This window comes from Xiphophorus maculatus, chromosome 7 (genome assembly GCF_002775205.1).
Source record: "Xiphophorus maculatus strain JP 163 A chromosome 7, X_maculatus-5.0-male, whole genome shotgun sequence".
Lineage (NCBI taxonomy): Eukaryota > Metazoa > Chordata > Actinopteri > Cyprinodontiformes > Poeciliidae > Xiphophorus > Xiphophorus maculatus.
This window is the reverse complement of record NC_036449.1, coordinates 3,198,247-3,213,084: the sequence shown is the minus strand read 5'-3', so window position 1 is coordinate 3,213,084 and position 14,838 is coordinate 3,198,247. Positions and strand designations below refer to the sequence as shown.

Here is a 14,838-nt window from a genome sequence, read left to right as displayed (position 1 = left end):
TCAGATTGAATGTCTCCACTCATACTGGATCAAATTTAGCTGAATAAGCTGAAAATCCCACATTTTGCTCCTCTTTGTTTCTTGTAATTTTGTATTCCGGCACCTTTCTGACAGGTTTGTCTTCTTTGTGAATGCAAATGTTCTTATCTACGAGGCTAAGACCTGCATAAACACCTGCCAGGATAAGATTTAAATTATCCTTGGAGCCGCTGCCCTGGTAGCTGGAGCCCAGACAAAGCTGTTTCCTTCGTTCTCTCCCTCCTCCCTCGTATGCCTTTAACCTGACAAAATGTTCTCTGGTTTTAAGTTTTGGGGTTTCTCATTATCCACAATGCACCTTGGGGAGCAGGTGGGCTGCAGGTGAAGCTATAAAAAGGAAGCAGAGCTTTTCTCCTGGTGAAAATGTAATGTCATTTTTAGTATTTTATTCAGCATAATGCATAGCATTTCTAATTCAGCAAAATTACAACTGCATATATGTATGTATATATATACAGTATATACACAGTGGTGCAGTTGGTACCCGGGGTCTTTCTACACAGAGTTTGCATGTTCTCCCTGTTCATGGTGGGTTCTCTCCGGGTTCTCCGGCTTCCTCCCACAGTCCAAAAACATGACTGTTATGTTAATTGGTCTTTCTAAATTCTCACTGGGTGTGAGTGTGTGTGTGCATGGTTGTGTGTCTGTCTCTGTGTTGCCCTGTGACAGACTGGTGACCTGTCCAGGGTGACCCCCGCCTCTCGCCCTGAACGTAGCTGGAGATAGACCAGAACCTCCTGACCCCACTAGGGACAAGGGTATTAGAAAATGGATGGATGGATATATGTGTTTTAAATGCATTCAGAACAACACATTTAATCTGATAGAGTAATAAAAGCACATTCTGGTAAAACATCAAAATCCTTTTAAAAGCTCAGAGGAATTTATGTCTCTTGTTATTTATAGTTGTAAAAAGTTACCAAAAATCTCGATTCTCGATTATTTATTTTTTTGCCATGAATGATTTTTGACTGATGTTCAGTTAAGTGAGTTGGAAACATCATATGCGTTATTGTACAGGATGTTCTGCGTATTTTGAACAATAAAAGCAAAAACGGAATATTTTGTCGAGAATCCAAAAACAACTTAGGTTGTATTTCCTTTCCAGATGAAACGTTCTAATTAAATCCTGATTTAATTCCTTTTCCACGTGGAATCCGATCATTTCTAAAGCTAAATTCAGTTGGTCATTGGTCAGTTGATTATTGGTTAAAAGAAATTCAAAAATGTATTTCAATTTAATTTGGAGGGGGGGCATGATCCAGGAAAACAACAGCTGCAAGCTAAAAGATTTTTGTAATGTTTCAAAGTTCTGTTGAATATGAATCACGATGAAGAAAAAACAAATTGTTGTCTCTGATTCAATGAAATTTATTTTATTTATTCTGAGATGTCCTGTGGCGTTCGGAACACTAACTGAACAATGAACACCTTCAAATAATGAGTGGCACATAATAACATTCAGCAGCGTCTCAAGGAATCACTTTGACAGGAGATTTCACCGGTAGATTGCACTGTCACATTAATGAGAGACAGAGAAGATGACTTCTGGAAAGTTTGGTGAGATCAGCGTGACTTTAATTAGCCCGCCAACATTGCTGTACATCCCCTATGAACATGAGCTCACTGTGAGTTCTCCTTCCAGGTACAAAGTTCTGGTGTCTGCTGGACATCGTGCCCATTAAGAACGAGAAAGGAGAGGTGGTTCTGTTCCTCGTGTCCCACAAAGACATAACCGACAAGAAGATGGAGCAGGATCCAGAGCAGGGGCCTGAAACCGGTGAGTGAATAATAACACATGTCCAAAAATAACCTCAGACTGGCTTTGACTTGCACTGTAGAGACTCAGGATTTAACTTTGACTTGTCATATGAGACTCGGGCCTTACAAACAATCTTTATCTCATGGAATCAGAGCGACCACATGGAAAACATTTTCAAGAGTTATTTTGGAACATTTTTGCTTTATTTTGGAAAAATAAAACATTTTTTTTTGTTTTGGTTTTTTATTTCAAAATTGTAAAAAAATAAAAAAATAAATAAAAAAATCCAAAATATTTTTTTTTTGATTTTGGTAAATAAAATAAAAAAATTATATTTATACAAATAGAATTTTATTCAAAATGTTATGGATCTATACTCATTTTAATTTTCTGTTGGTTTTCATTTTAACAACACACACAATTATCAATCTAAAAACCAGCCATTTATTGTAAAGGCCAAAGGCAATCGTTTTGATTTTAGTGTTTACTGCTCAAACATGGAATTGTTGTCAGATGTACAAATGTACAAAAGTGATTACTGGCTCCAAATGATGCTGCAATGCAAACTGCATCAGCTGGTATCCATTGATAAGTGATTACATATGATGGCAGCGGAGGATGTCAACACTTACATCATTTATAGTCATAGTTTTTTCATAGTGTTAACGCTCATCATCTATCAGCCAATCAGAGGAGACGTTGGCATTTCATTCAGGGTTTGAAGCGACAAGCCCCGCCTACTCGGGTGTTTTGGTGGAACTGTAGTCGGCCATTTTACAGAAGGCAAAACAAAAACAAACCATCATCCTCCTTCCACTTCCTGCCTTCTTATTCTTCATGGTTTTTCCCATGAAGAACATCCAGCTGTTGGTCATGTGACTCGTGTGACGCGATAAAAGTGTTTCCATTACAGTTTTGCACAATACATCTGTTTCGATATGGCTAAAAAATAAAAGATAAAAACTCAACACTTTATGTTTGCATTAAGCTAATTTATTGTCTCACTTTCAATTTGCTCAATTTTATGGAAATGCAGCTAGATGATCTGTTTCAATAAATGACAAAATTAATGCTTTGAATTTTAAGACACACTTTGGGCTTTGGTTAGGTATTGAGTGGTTATAGTGGAAGGTTTTGAATAAGCAATTCCAGAGTAAAACGTGTGCCAGCCAATCAGGGATGATCAGTGTCAGGTCTAAATACCTATTAAACAAACACAGGAAAGACAAGAGAGTTAGATTCTTTGTTTCTCGCGAGGAGAGCAGACAGAGATGTGCTTTCTACAATTTACCCAACAATCAGAAAATAATGTAGAAAAACCTCAGGATCTACAAATACATGGGTCATGTTCTTTCCGCTTCACAAATGTGCACTAATTTGTGCATATTTGCACATAACATAATCCCAATAAAACACAATACGGTTTGTGTATTTAATGTGAGAAAATGTGCAAAAACGAATATGAGCAGTTTAGGGAGACAGTTTAGGATCTTGTTCAGCAGTTCCTTAATTAGCAGAGTAATTCTAACCGTCGTAGTAATTAATGTGGTTTTTATGACTCAGTCTTATAGGCAATCAAAGTTTTACAGTTGCCGTGTGAACTCCGGTGCAGCAAGTGCATCTGGAGTCATTTTCATTGCCTTTTATTGTGTTAAGTTTATAAAGTTTTTTTTTTCTTAAGTGTTAAGTGTTCGACACCTGTGGTGATAATCTTTCCACAACAGAATGTAACCTACTGGGCTTTAAGAACATCACTTGTTCATGGATGAGCTTTCCAACTCTCATATTCTTGATGTAAACATGGCTGCATATCATGAAAATATTTATAAGATGAATAAAACGTTCCAAACAGAGCCACGCAGCTCGCAGAAAGGACAAACAAAGGAAACCAGGATGAAAGGCAGCTACACTTGGATTCTGAAGAATGTAAATCAGCCTCTGTAAGCTATGATAATAATTTTCTATCCGCATGGAGGAAATCTGCAGCATGAAACACTTTGCCCTTCAGCTCTCAGGTTATTAGGAAAGTAAGCAAACAACAATTAGCCATCCATTAATAATTTTAATCAGTCTTCTCCCACTGTACGTCTCACCCTGATTGAACAAGCGACTCTGTCAATTTGAACGCTTGATGAATGCAAATGACTTCCCTAAATGAAATGCACATGCTGCACTGTAAGCATTCAGACGAGGAGCTTCCTCGTTCTGAAATGCGATAATCCAGACGCTGACTGAGGAGGGGAGCCACGTTTTAAATTACCGTGGAGAATTATGTGAGTTAATTAGCAGCAGAGGAACCCATCCTCAGCTTGAACGTCCAGTACATGAATTTGTTGTTGTTGTTGTGAATTCTGCAAATGAGGCGTTTTATGAGCAGCTTCTTGTACAATGAAGTTTATCTGCCCCAAACTTTCCAGCTGTCTTGATGACTGTCTGCTCTGCATCCTCGTGTGGGTGAGGTTGTGAAGGGTTTCAATTTTCCTAGAGGAACATTTGAGATAGAAAAACCGGTGGTTTGAATCATGCCACTTTTATTTACTATCCAATAACTATAACATTCGTTTAGCAGAAATGACGCCTCATAGCTTCTGGTTTTACTCAGCAACAAGTTCTGTGGTGGAAAGTTTTATCAGGTAATATATTACGACTTTATTAATCTGATTTTGAATGTTTTACCAGATAACAATTTCCACCACTATCCCCTCTTTTGATGAGAAAATCTGTAATATTTTGATATTAATCCCATCCATTTTTATTTAATCTCTACAGTTTAGGGGTTTTTAGCAGCAGTGTCCTCCACAGCAGGGCCGCTGAACGGTTTCTTGTCGCAAACTTTTCCATTTCCTGCTTGTCACCTATGCTAGCTATGCTAGCTGTGGGAGCAGCTTCATGGCAGCCAATCAGAAAGATGAGCATCAGAAATAACATTTTCCTGAATTTCTCCTCAGTGGGACTAGAAGGACTATTTCTATGTTCTATCTCCATTATTTTAAATTATGTTTTACAATAATAATTGAAAAACAGGTTACATATTAAAAATAGTAAAATTTATGATTTAAAAATATATTGGATTCCAATCTCTTTTTTTGGCCATTTGTTTTTTTTAATCTTACCTCCAAATTCCTGAGGTCCCTCTAGCGCCCCCTCCCTCCACTTTGAAAAACTCTGGCCTAAATGAACAGCTTAGTTAAGCTCAGGTGTTTTTGTTAACTGTTAGTTTAATTTGTAGGGCCAGTTTTTGCTTCTCCTGTAGGTTAGTCATATTACAGCTGTGTTTGTATGTATGGATGTGTTTTTTTGCTAACAATTTGATGAAAGCCATTCAGAAGTTTGGTTCCCATCTATCATCAGCTGCTTGTGTCTGTAGGCCATGAGTTCGTCTATAACCAGATTTAGCTGCATTCATCTATTTTGTGAATTCTTTTTTTGCTTTGTTGTATTTTTCTTGGCGTGAACAACATTGACTGACCTTCAACAGTTCTTGCTGCCTGCAGTTGTTTTGAATGATTTAGTGTGTTTCTCTCTTGTACCTGTGTGGAAGCAGGGTAGAGGTCCCAATTATGCAAAGCCGTGTGTTTGTGTTAGAGTGTGCAGGGTCTCCACGGAAACAGTGTAAGACCCCAAGAAATGTGTTCAGTATTTCCTGAACCTCCATGCTACACTTCAAGAGTTTTCACTTTAATAAGTGTTTTTATGCAGGCAGTGTTTCCATCATGCAGAAATTTGCATATTAGGTATGAATATCTCTATATAAAGATATTTTGCTCCTTGATACTGATCATCGACCATCACCAACTCCCAGTCTAATACTTTATAGTCCTAAAATTAATGATACATATTTCATTAAAAACTAGTTAGCTCTAAGGTATAATAAAATGAAGTGCTACATTTCAGCAGCATTGCACCTACTTTACTCACCAATGTTGTTTTGAATGTTACAGACTGTCCTGCTCCTCTTCCTGAATATTCTTCTCTTAGTTACAGATATTTTGTGCTCATCCTCAGTTTGAAACGTCAACTCTGTGTTAACTTATTCGCCTTTTTAAAGGGCCAGTATTATGTAAAATTGAGCCTTACATTGTACGTTGTAATGTTATTCACTCATCAAAAACACACCTGCAGTGTTACTTTGATTCTTTCATGCATGTTTGAAAAATCCATTAATCTCCCATGGCAACTATTCAGCTGTGCAAAATGCCTGGGTGAACCTAGCTCCGCCTTAGAGGTACAGCTCCTCCTCTGAGCTACAGTTTCCAAGCTTTCGCCTCACAGAGCCGCCCTCCCCCGAAGCCTCCAACTCAGCTCCTTCAGACTAGACAGCAGCAATTAGCAAACACCTGGGGGAACTGTGCGTCAACTGAGCTCATTATAGGAGTTTCTACTCAGTGTAAGGCTGGTAAAAATGATGTTAAAGGGTAAACAGAGGAGCCATGTTGTGATGACTTCCTGAAGGCGTAGTTTCAGAAAGAGCAGGAGGTTTTAAAGAGACAGAGGACAAATTTCAAGGTGTTAAATTATGAATTAAAACTTCTTTTAAGTCATGTTTGTAACAACTGAAGGTAACATAACTACTTTATGTTATAAAATGACACTATGTAACCAGGAAAACACATAATACTGCCCCTTTAAAGAGTCATTATTGAGGCTCTGAGCTGATAATTGGGATCAGATTCAGACATTCCACATGTAAAGCTAATTCACCACACTACAAACTAAAATGAGGTGGAAAAGAAAGGGAGGAGTAAATTTCCATGAAAAAATTTTCTAGAAAAAACAAGAACATTTCTGCTGGTGTTATAATGTTTGTTTGATATTCTGATGTTTGCTGGATTAGATAGTCATTCCACTGTGATATACTGTAGTATAAGGAGGAGCTGAAGTGAGTGAGGAGCATTTCGGTGGAAATTTACTCTTCTTTCTTTTTATTTCTATCTACAATGGCCCTATTACACTGTTGTATATAAGCCACTGCAAAGTTCACAAGTAATTATTAGCAAAGAACAAATTTTATAATAATATTTATAACTGATTATAAGAAAAGGCAAAACAGCAGAGAACTGCAGAGCAACATGGTGGCTATGACTAATAAAACATACTGGAAGATGGAACAAACCTGGCATCTGTAGAATCGTCTGTATCGTCATTCAAATGATGAAATTGGAGAAAGTTGCCCCTCTACTGTCTACATCAACTTTATCACCATGGCAGCCCAAACGTTTCACACATTTTCTGTAGCAGAGGTTAAACTTCCAGCACCACGGAGTCATTAAATTCAGTGATGCTGATTGGCTAAATATTTATTATTTTTCCTTAGCAACCACACAAATTTGCCTGTGTAGCTGCAGGGACTCTTTAGACTATCACACCAGGAGAGAAATGATATCGGTGGAAATTCACTGTTGAATAAGAGTTGTGTAAGTTATTAATATAGGCACACATTAGTAAGGAAAACTGAGACTGATAGTACTTTTTTTTTTTTTTTAAATATACATATATGTTTTCTGATCTGCATATATGGAGCAGCCACCACTGGATTTGGTTCAAAGTGTTGCTCTGCAGATGCAGAAATAATTGCATTAAAACCCAATCTGTTTGACCCACTTCCTGAACCTTAAGCTCAGATTCTCGTTTCAGCAGGTATGGAGAGCCGAGCATGAGCAGGAAACAAAAAGGGAGAGGAAAAACACATGTGGACAGAGGGGGGAACAAACACTGCTCTGCTTAAATAAAGACTGCTAAACATAAAAAGTACAATAAAGGAGAAACTGGCCTCACAGTAAATCAATGAGGAATACAATGCGTTGAAGAAATATTGGCAAATATTTATACTTTTCCACGTATATTTCAACCACAGACTGAAATATATTTCATTAAGCTAATGGAAAAACTCTGAGGCCAGAAACAGAAACAACTGGATTTACTGAGATTAAGACCTAAGATTAACAATACTTCAACATACAACTCAAGTAAAAGTAAAAGTATTTGAGAAAACGTTCAATCATCATCAGACGGGCCAAAAATATAAAGTTAAGTGGAAATTTTGATATTTTAAGAAGCAAATAATGATAATAATTTATATAAGTAGCAAAAGTGGCAATAGAATGTTTTTCCAAATCTGTTTCTTTCAACAAAAACTTTTGAAACTTTAACACAAACTGCTTTGGTTTTCATTCAGTGGGTAGAGAAACCAGAAATTTCACTCAAGTAAAAGTAGCGATATTTCATAATAAAATTACTCAAGTAAAAGCAAAAAAATACAGCATAGTAAAAATACCTCTAAGAGTACACTTTTTCAAAAAAGTTACTCAAGGAAATGTAACTGAGTAAATGCAACTAGTTACACAACCCAATTCTGTTTATGGGTATCAGAGTAGAGGGGGATAATTCAAACATATGCCACACTTTACAGGTTTGCAAAAATAACTTGTCATTTTTATTCCACTTCATGAATTTGCACTTCTTTGTGTTGTCAAGTGATATCTAAATAAAATACAATGCGGTTGTCATTGAGATGTGATAGAATGCAATAGAAAGCTCAAGGAAGGAAACTGCAATTATCAGTTATTTAAATTAGTTCAGTTCATAGAGCTGCACTAACAAACCTTTTACCTTCAGCATGGTCACACACACACACACATACACGCACACACACCCACACACACATTGTGGCATGCTGTATGCTCTGACAGAACATAGTCCATGAACTCCACACCATGAAGACAATCTGCTCCACAGAGAGCAAACATGTCATCCTTCCTTTGTTCTTAACCTCCCAGCAGAAAATGATGCTGAGGAAGGGGCTGTATGACCCTGAGACCTCGGCTTCCCGCGTCTCCATTCTGCAGAGATCTATTACCATGTTAGTCTGTTAATATTTTTTTCAGAAAGCAGCAGTTTGACATTTTGGAAAATGAACCATTCCCTTCTTTAGCCAGAACGTTGGCCCGGTTATTGTGACTGAATCGCTAAACATGAAGTTGTAAGAATGAAAACTTTGCCTGGGGAAAATCAAATCCACCTATCAGCATATTTTAACTAACACACGCTAAGCTCTTAGAATCGCTTTCATTTTTTTAATACTCTCGTTTGACCACTGTGTAGAGCTAAGGAGCAGATCTTCATGCTCAATTACAATTTTACGCTGAAATCCGACTTTTAAAGTTTTTTGCCGTGGTTGTTCATGCTACTGAATGACTCACATGTACATAAGAAGAATGTTTACGGCTCAACACAATGCATTGTTTATGGAATTAATAATGGATGTCTCCATCTAAAGTCATTCAGCCATGAGAGTCGACAGCATCGTCACAACATCATAATAACACAAATGAAGCTAATAAAAAGAAAACAGCCTTTAGGGGAGCATTGACCGGAACTTCTGAAGAGAAGTGTGTTTAAATGTGGAGTCGGGACTAAGCGTGGTGGGATTGTGATGTGATGCGCTTCAGTGACACAGACTTCTTTCATAATTTCATAATCAAAACACTCCTCAAATATATGAATGTCTCCGGCGGATAAAGAAAATCGGTTAGTGGAAGCGGACCAGTGGAGTCGATGCATTCACTGATTTAAAACAAGGTCATATTTTTGAGGTTTTGTTGCTGTGAACGAGCTGGATCGAGCCATCGACAGATTTCTCAGTGCTTTTCAAGTAACAACCACTAAAAAAAGATATTTTCCAAATATTTTATTAAATCAATTTTCCTGAAGCCATGGAGTGACCTGGACAGGTTACCAGTCCATCAGAGAAACACGCAAAACAAACAAGCCAGTGCTTACACCTTCTCATCTAGGAAAGAGGTATTTTAGAAGTTTATTCTTGGAAGTAAAAGACTTGTATTTGACCACCCACCTTTAATCACTGGGCAATTTTCAAATCTAAACCATTGGAAACATGGGAACTAAATAAATGTCACAAAAGGAAAGTGCTTAGACATTTTAAGAGCGAATTGAAGACCTGCACAATTTCTAACATCAGTGTTCAGAGTCACATGCTTCATAATGAATCATTTAAGGAGCAGTATTAAGTGTTTTCCAGCCACATTGTGCCATTTTATTGCATAATCAAGTCACTGCGTCAACTTCAGTTGTTATGAAAATGCTACTTGTATCAACTATGACTAAGGAGAAATTTTACTTCTGGATTTAACACATTGAAACTGGACCTCTATCTCTTTGAAAACTCCTGCTCTTTCTGAATCTCCGCCTTCAGGAAGTCATCACAACATGGCTCCTCTATTGAACCTTTAACAAAGTTTTTACCAGCGTATCACTGAGAAGTAGCTCCTATAATGAGCTCAGCTGATGTTCCATCAGGTGTTTGCTAATTGTTGCTGGCTAGTCTACAGGAACTGAGTGGGAGAGTCATGGGAGAGGGTTGCTCTGTGAGGCAGAAGCTCGGAAACTTGAAATCTTGGAAACTGCTGCTCTGAGGCTGAGCTGCGCCTTGAAGGCGGAGCTCAGCCTCTAAGCGAGCCTTTAAGCGAGAAATATTAGCTTTAGCTGCTAGCTTCAGCACACATTTTTAAAATTATGTTTTTAGATTTTATCGTTTCAGTCAAAAACACTCATGTTTTCACTCACTTTGCAGCAGTGAGCAAGAGTTTGAAACTGCTGACATATGCCTGAAATATTTCCCAAAAGTTTGTTCTTTTTTGTTGTTGTTGTTCTTGTTGCTGTGACAAAGGCTGTAAACACACACAGTGTGTTTGGAGCATAGATAATAAGACTGCACCAGACTGCATTATCCTCAGTAAAAAAAACTAGCCAGAATAATGGTATGCCTGAAGAAACCAGAGGATCGGGAGGCTTAGCAGAGCTACAGGCTAACAAGCCTCCTCCAGAAGGAGCTCAGGCTGACGAAGGGTTAGCATTCTGGCTGACATTTCTACCTGCTACTCTAGGACAGTGGGGAACAGACCTAATGTAATGAACACCTTAATACCACTAAAAATAGAAAATAAGTGGATTAACATGATTAAGTTATGATTTGGTGACAGAATCAGTTTTACAAGTCAAATGAAAAAGGTCATGTTGGGTGTTTAGTTTTATTCCACTGTGACTTTGTTTGTCTAATTTAGTTAGTTTTAGTCCATTTATAAAAACGGGTCCGCTTGTTTTTATTCATTGTTAGTTAAATATTGTTTCATTTCAGTTTAGTTTTTATTAGTAGTAGTTTTAGTTTTTTCATACTTTGGTTCATTTTTAGGTGCAGAATTCAAAAAGGTCAAAGTATCATATTGTTATTGTGATACGGAACAGAAAATACCATTTTCAAAAAATGGATTCGATTACTGTTGAACAACATCTGACTGGTGTTTTCTAGCAACTTTTGCTGTCGCCGTTTAGAGGACTAGCGCCACCAGGAGGCTTATGGAGAACAGAAAATTTCATCAGTTCAAATAAATAGATTCACAAACACAAAAATGGAGAATATTACACATATAATGTTTTAGTTAATTTTATGAATGCGTTATATTAGCTATAGTTTTCTACGTTTTCATTTATTTCAATTAATGAAAATGTTTTTTCAATTTCAGTTTTCCTTATTTCATTAGTTTTAGTTAACTATGATGACATAAATGTCCTTTTAAACATGCAAAGCATGTAAAAAGTGATCATCTTCTTCTTTTCTTTTATAAAATGCTCTATGTATATTCATAGTGGTGCATGCATCGTTTCATATCCACAATATGCCGACGTAAAGGGGCCACATGCAATAATCAGACAAGCAGGTGGCTGAAAAGTTGGTGGAAAATATATTTTTAGTCGTTGAACCATAGCCTCACATTGTCCAGGCACTGTCTGACTACAGTTACCATGGTTACCTCTGAAACTTTGTACAAAATGCATTTACCTCTTACATAAAACAATGGCATACGAGGATGAGGAAATCCAACCAGGGGTTGAGTTCCTGTCTGGAGAAGTTTTTAAACTTTTAAAAAACAGATGCATAACATAAATGAATTAGTTGAAACAGATCTAACATAAAATGCCTTCTTTAGTTTCTTGGACAACTTTGAACCGAAACATTTACTAAGTGTGGGATTTAAATGCAGGTTTCTGAGCCTCCATGTGTTCTGTCATATTTTTTTTAACAAACAACGGATGTCAGCCCCCAGCTAATTAACCCCCACCTACACAACGTCCAGCAGAACTCTGGCTTCTAGTAGATGACTGAGACAATCAAGCTGGGCCAACTGGTGCCACACACACACACACACACACACACACACCCACACACCCACACACACACGCACGCACACACACACACACACACACACAATTAACTGTTTGTTCTTGAACTGCCTCTGCTTTATGACACTCAGGACACACACAGCCTTCAGTAGAGAAAATGAAATACTGGACTTTAAGAAGTCAGAACACTTTATGTTACAGAAAACATTAGCATGTTCAATAACCTTAGTGAAAAGTCCTAGATATTTTTATTTCAATGAGAAAGAGCAGAAAGTGGTATCTTCTGTTGAGTATTAATTATCCAATTGAAGTATACATAATCACAATAATACTCTGACCTTTATGAATTCTGCAACTATTGCTATACTAATAGAACTAAAAGAAACTCAACTAAAACTAAGCAATATTTAACTAATAACAACTACGGTAGCTAAAGCTAGCAAACACACTCTAAAAACTAATTAATACTAACTCAATTAGACAAAAAGTTACAACAAAATAAACTTAAACTATAATGAAAAACACAAAACTACTGTAACCCTGACCTCTCCACACCTGCACAGATGTATTCATTCATGCAAAAGGAGCCGCAAACGAGTACAGAGTACACAGAAATTACTATCGTTTTCAGAAGCCTGTCATTTATGTTTTATATAATGCTTTTTTATTTATCTTATTTAGTATTCTAATTTTCCATTTATTATTTTTAGTATTTTTTTTAATTATTTTTATGCCTCAATCAGCAAAATTACAAGAAACAAAGGCTTGAAATATGTCTATCTGTGATGAATCTATGAGTTTCCCTTTCTGAAATAAGTGAGGATACAATCTGTAAGTTTTTAACAACATTCTGTCTCTTCAGATGTATTCATATGAAGATTTTTTTCTCGTCCTTCATGGAAAAGAAAAGAATTTGAAGCTAAGGACAGAGAGCAAGGAACATTTCTCAAAACCCGCACTGTGAAAAACAACCACACTGCAAGCTGCATGTATAAAATTACAGCTGCTCCAAGGACAAAACCCAAAGGAGAATAACAAAAGGAACATGAAATATTGTTCTGTTTGGAATTTGACAGGGTTTGTTAATGGAAGCTGGCAAAATATATTGGATTGTTAATTTAAAAAAATAATGAAAAGGGAACAAGTGGGAAATCTATTGTAACATTGCTTTTGTCATCAGAACTGAAATTGTTTCCCCCTTTAATTACTGACTTTGAGAAAATTCCAATTCATCTTCCAAAACAAATATTTTTTTTACAGTGCTTGTCAGATTCTTCTGTTTGCCTTTGCTCTGCACCTTCCACTCAATATATGTGTCTAAAATTCATCTCCTTCGCCACAGACAGATTTGTTTTCTTTCTTCAAAATATTCGCCAAGAACATTCTCCTCATCTCAACATGTGGACATTTAAAACATCTGGTTCACATCTGTTCAAACAGGTGCAGGTCTTTCCCTGAATATGTTCGTCTTGTGTTGGTTACATATCTGTTAAAAGTCTCGCAAAAAGTATTAAGTCAAGTTCACGTTAAAGTTTGTGGCGCTACACCTGCTAACTTCAAAATATTTTATTGGGCTTTTATACAACCCAAAATGGTTCATAAATATGAAACGCTTAGATGGGTTTATGCTAAGCAAGTATGAGCAGATAACAACAAAGACAATGGCGGACAGCACGGAGCTACTTAACCTATTTATTCCTGATAAGAATGGTTGTTACAGCCCTGCGTTCCTGTCAGACGGAGAGAAGAAACTGTTTACAATGAGGTGGAAGCGATTGGTCAAAAGCCATTTGCGTTCAATGACATCCAAAAATCACAGCGCCGTCTAGTGGCCTGGCAGGACAACTACAGCTGACTCAGGTAAGTGGACGGTGCTTGTCTAAACGTGGAACTTTGTCCCAATCCACATCAGAAAATACCGGCAGTTTCATGGCAGCAGTCTCGTGTTAACATAGCAGTGAAACTTCTTCCTCCCTCCCCAACCCCTCCATGCGTGGCGTGAAGTATTCCACGCAGAGTAATAGGAACTGTAACGCTGTAGCGTTAGTTCTAAGCATGAACGGGAAGACAGATGGCATTGTGAATGTTCCGCTGTTTGTGTGGGAAATATTTCAGTGTGTTTTTAGAGGCGTCGTTGTCAGTTGCTATAGCAACGAGTCTGTATGTAGCCTAGCCAATGCAGAGAGCGAGAAAGACGTGGCTTTGAGATCCACTTCAAGGCTTTTCCCTTTGCTGTGGAGCACAGCACGAAATTTAATAATACCTCAATTTCCAAGTTTCATTGAGTTAACGGAATGATTCTACCACAGGAGGAACATTCTGCCATCCACTGGCAGCCAGTGCAGTTAGCGAGAGGTTGATCTATCCCAGGTGAGGCCCAGGTAGCTGCTGCCTCACCTGCTGCGCTTCCGAGCATTTGAATAGGAAAATGCAAAAATTCTGCGATTTTAAAGAAAAAATCATCAAAATTGGTTAAGCTAAATAAAAAATAAAAACTCCCTTTGGTTTGCAGTACAAACCAAAGGGAGTTTTTATTTTCGGGTGGTTAAACTTTAACATAATTCCTAATTTTATTCAGTTTTATTTATTTATTTATTTATTGTTTTATAAGTCCCTATATTAGGTCAAGTCAAAAAAGGCTTTAAATCTGACGTATTTATTGAAAATATTTACACTTTATTGAATTGTCCTGAATTATTTTTTACTAATTGTTTTTATGTTATATATTCAAGTTGCGCCGCTAAAATCTGGATATATTTTAGGTTGTTTGTTTGTGTTGAGGTTTTTCACGTCTTTGTTCAGTTCCGTTGGTTTTCATGTATGTGTTGTGAATACAACAT

At 37.2% G+C, this 14,838-nt stretch overlaps 1 protein-coding gene across 1 annotated transcript in view; it reads left to right on the top strand.

The window, feature by feature from the left end:
* Positions 1-14,838, top strand: part of LOC102230020 (potassium voltage-gated channel subfamily H member 8-like) — a 176,542-nt gene that overhangs the window by 114,147 nt on the left and 47,557 nt on the right. Inside the window, exon 3 of the mRNA XM_023337467.1 lies at positions 1,685-1,819. Within this exon, the coding sequence (XP_023193235.1) occupies positions 1,685-1,819 (135 nt within the window). The remainder of the gene's footprint in view (positions 1-1,684; positions 1,820-14,838) is intronic.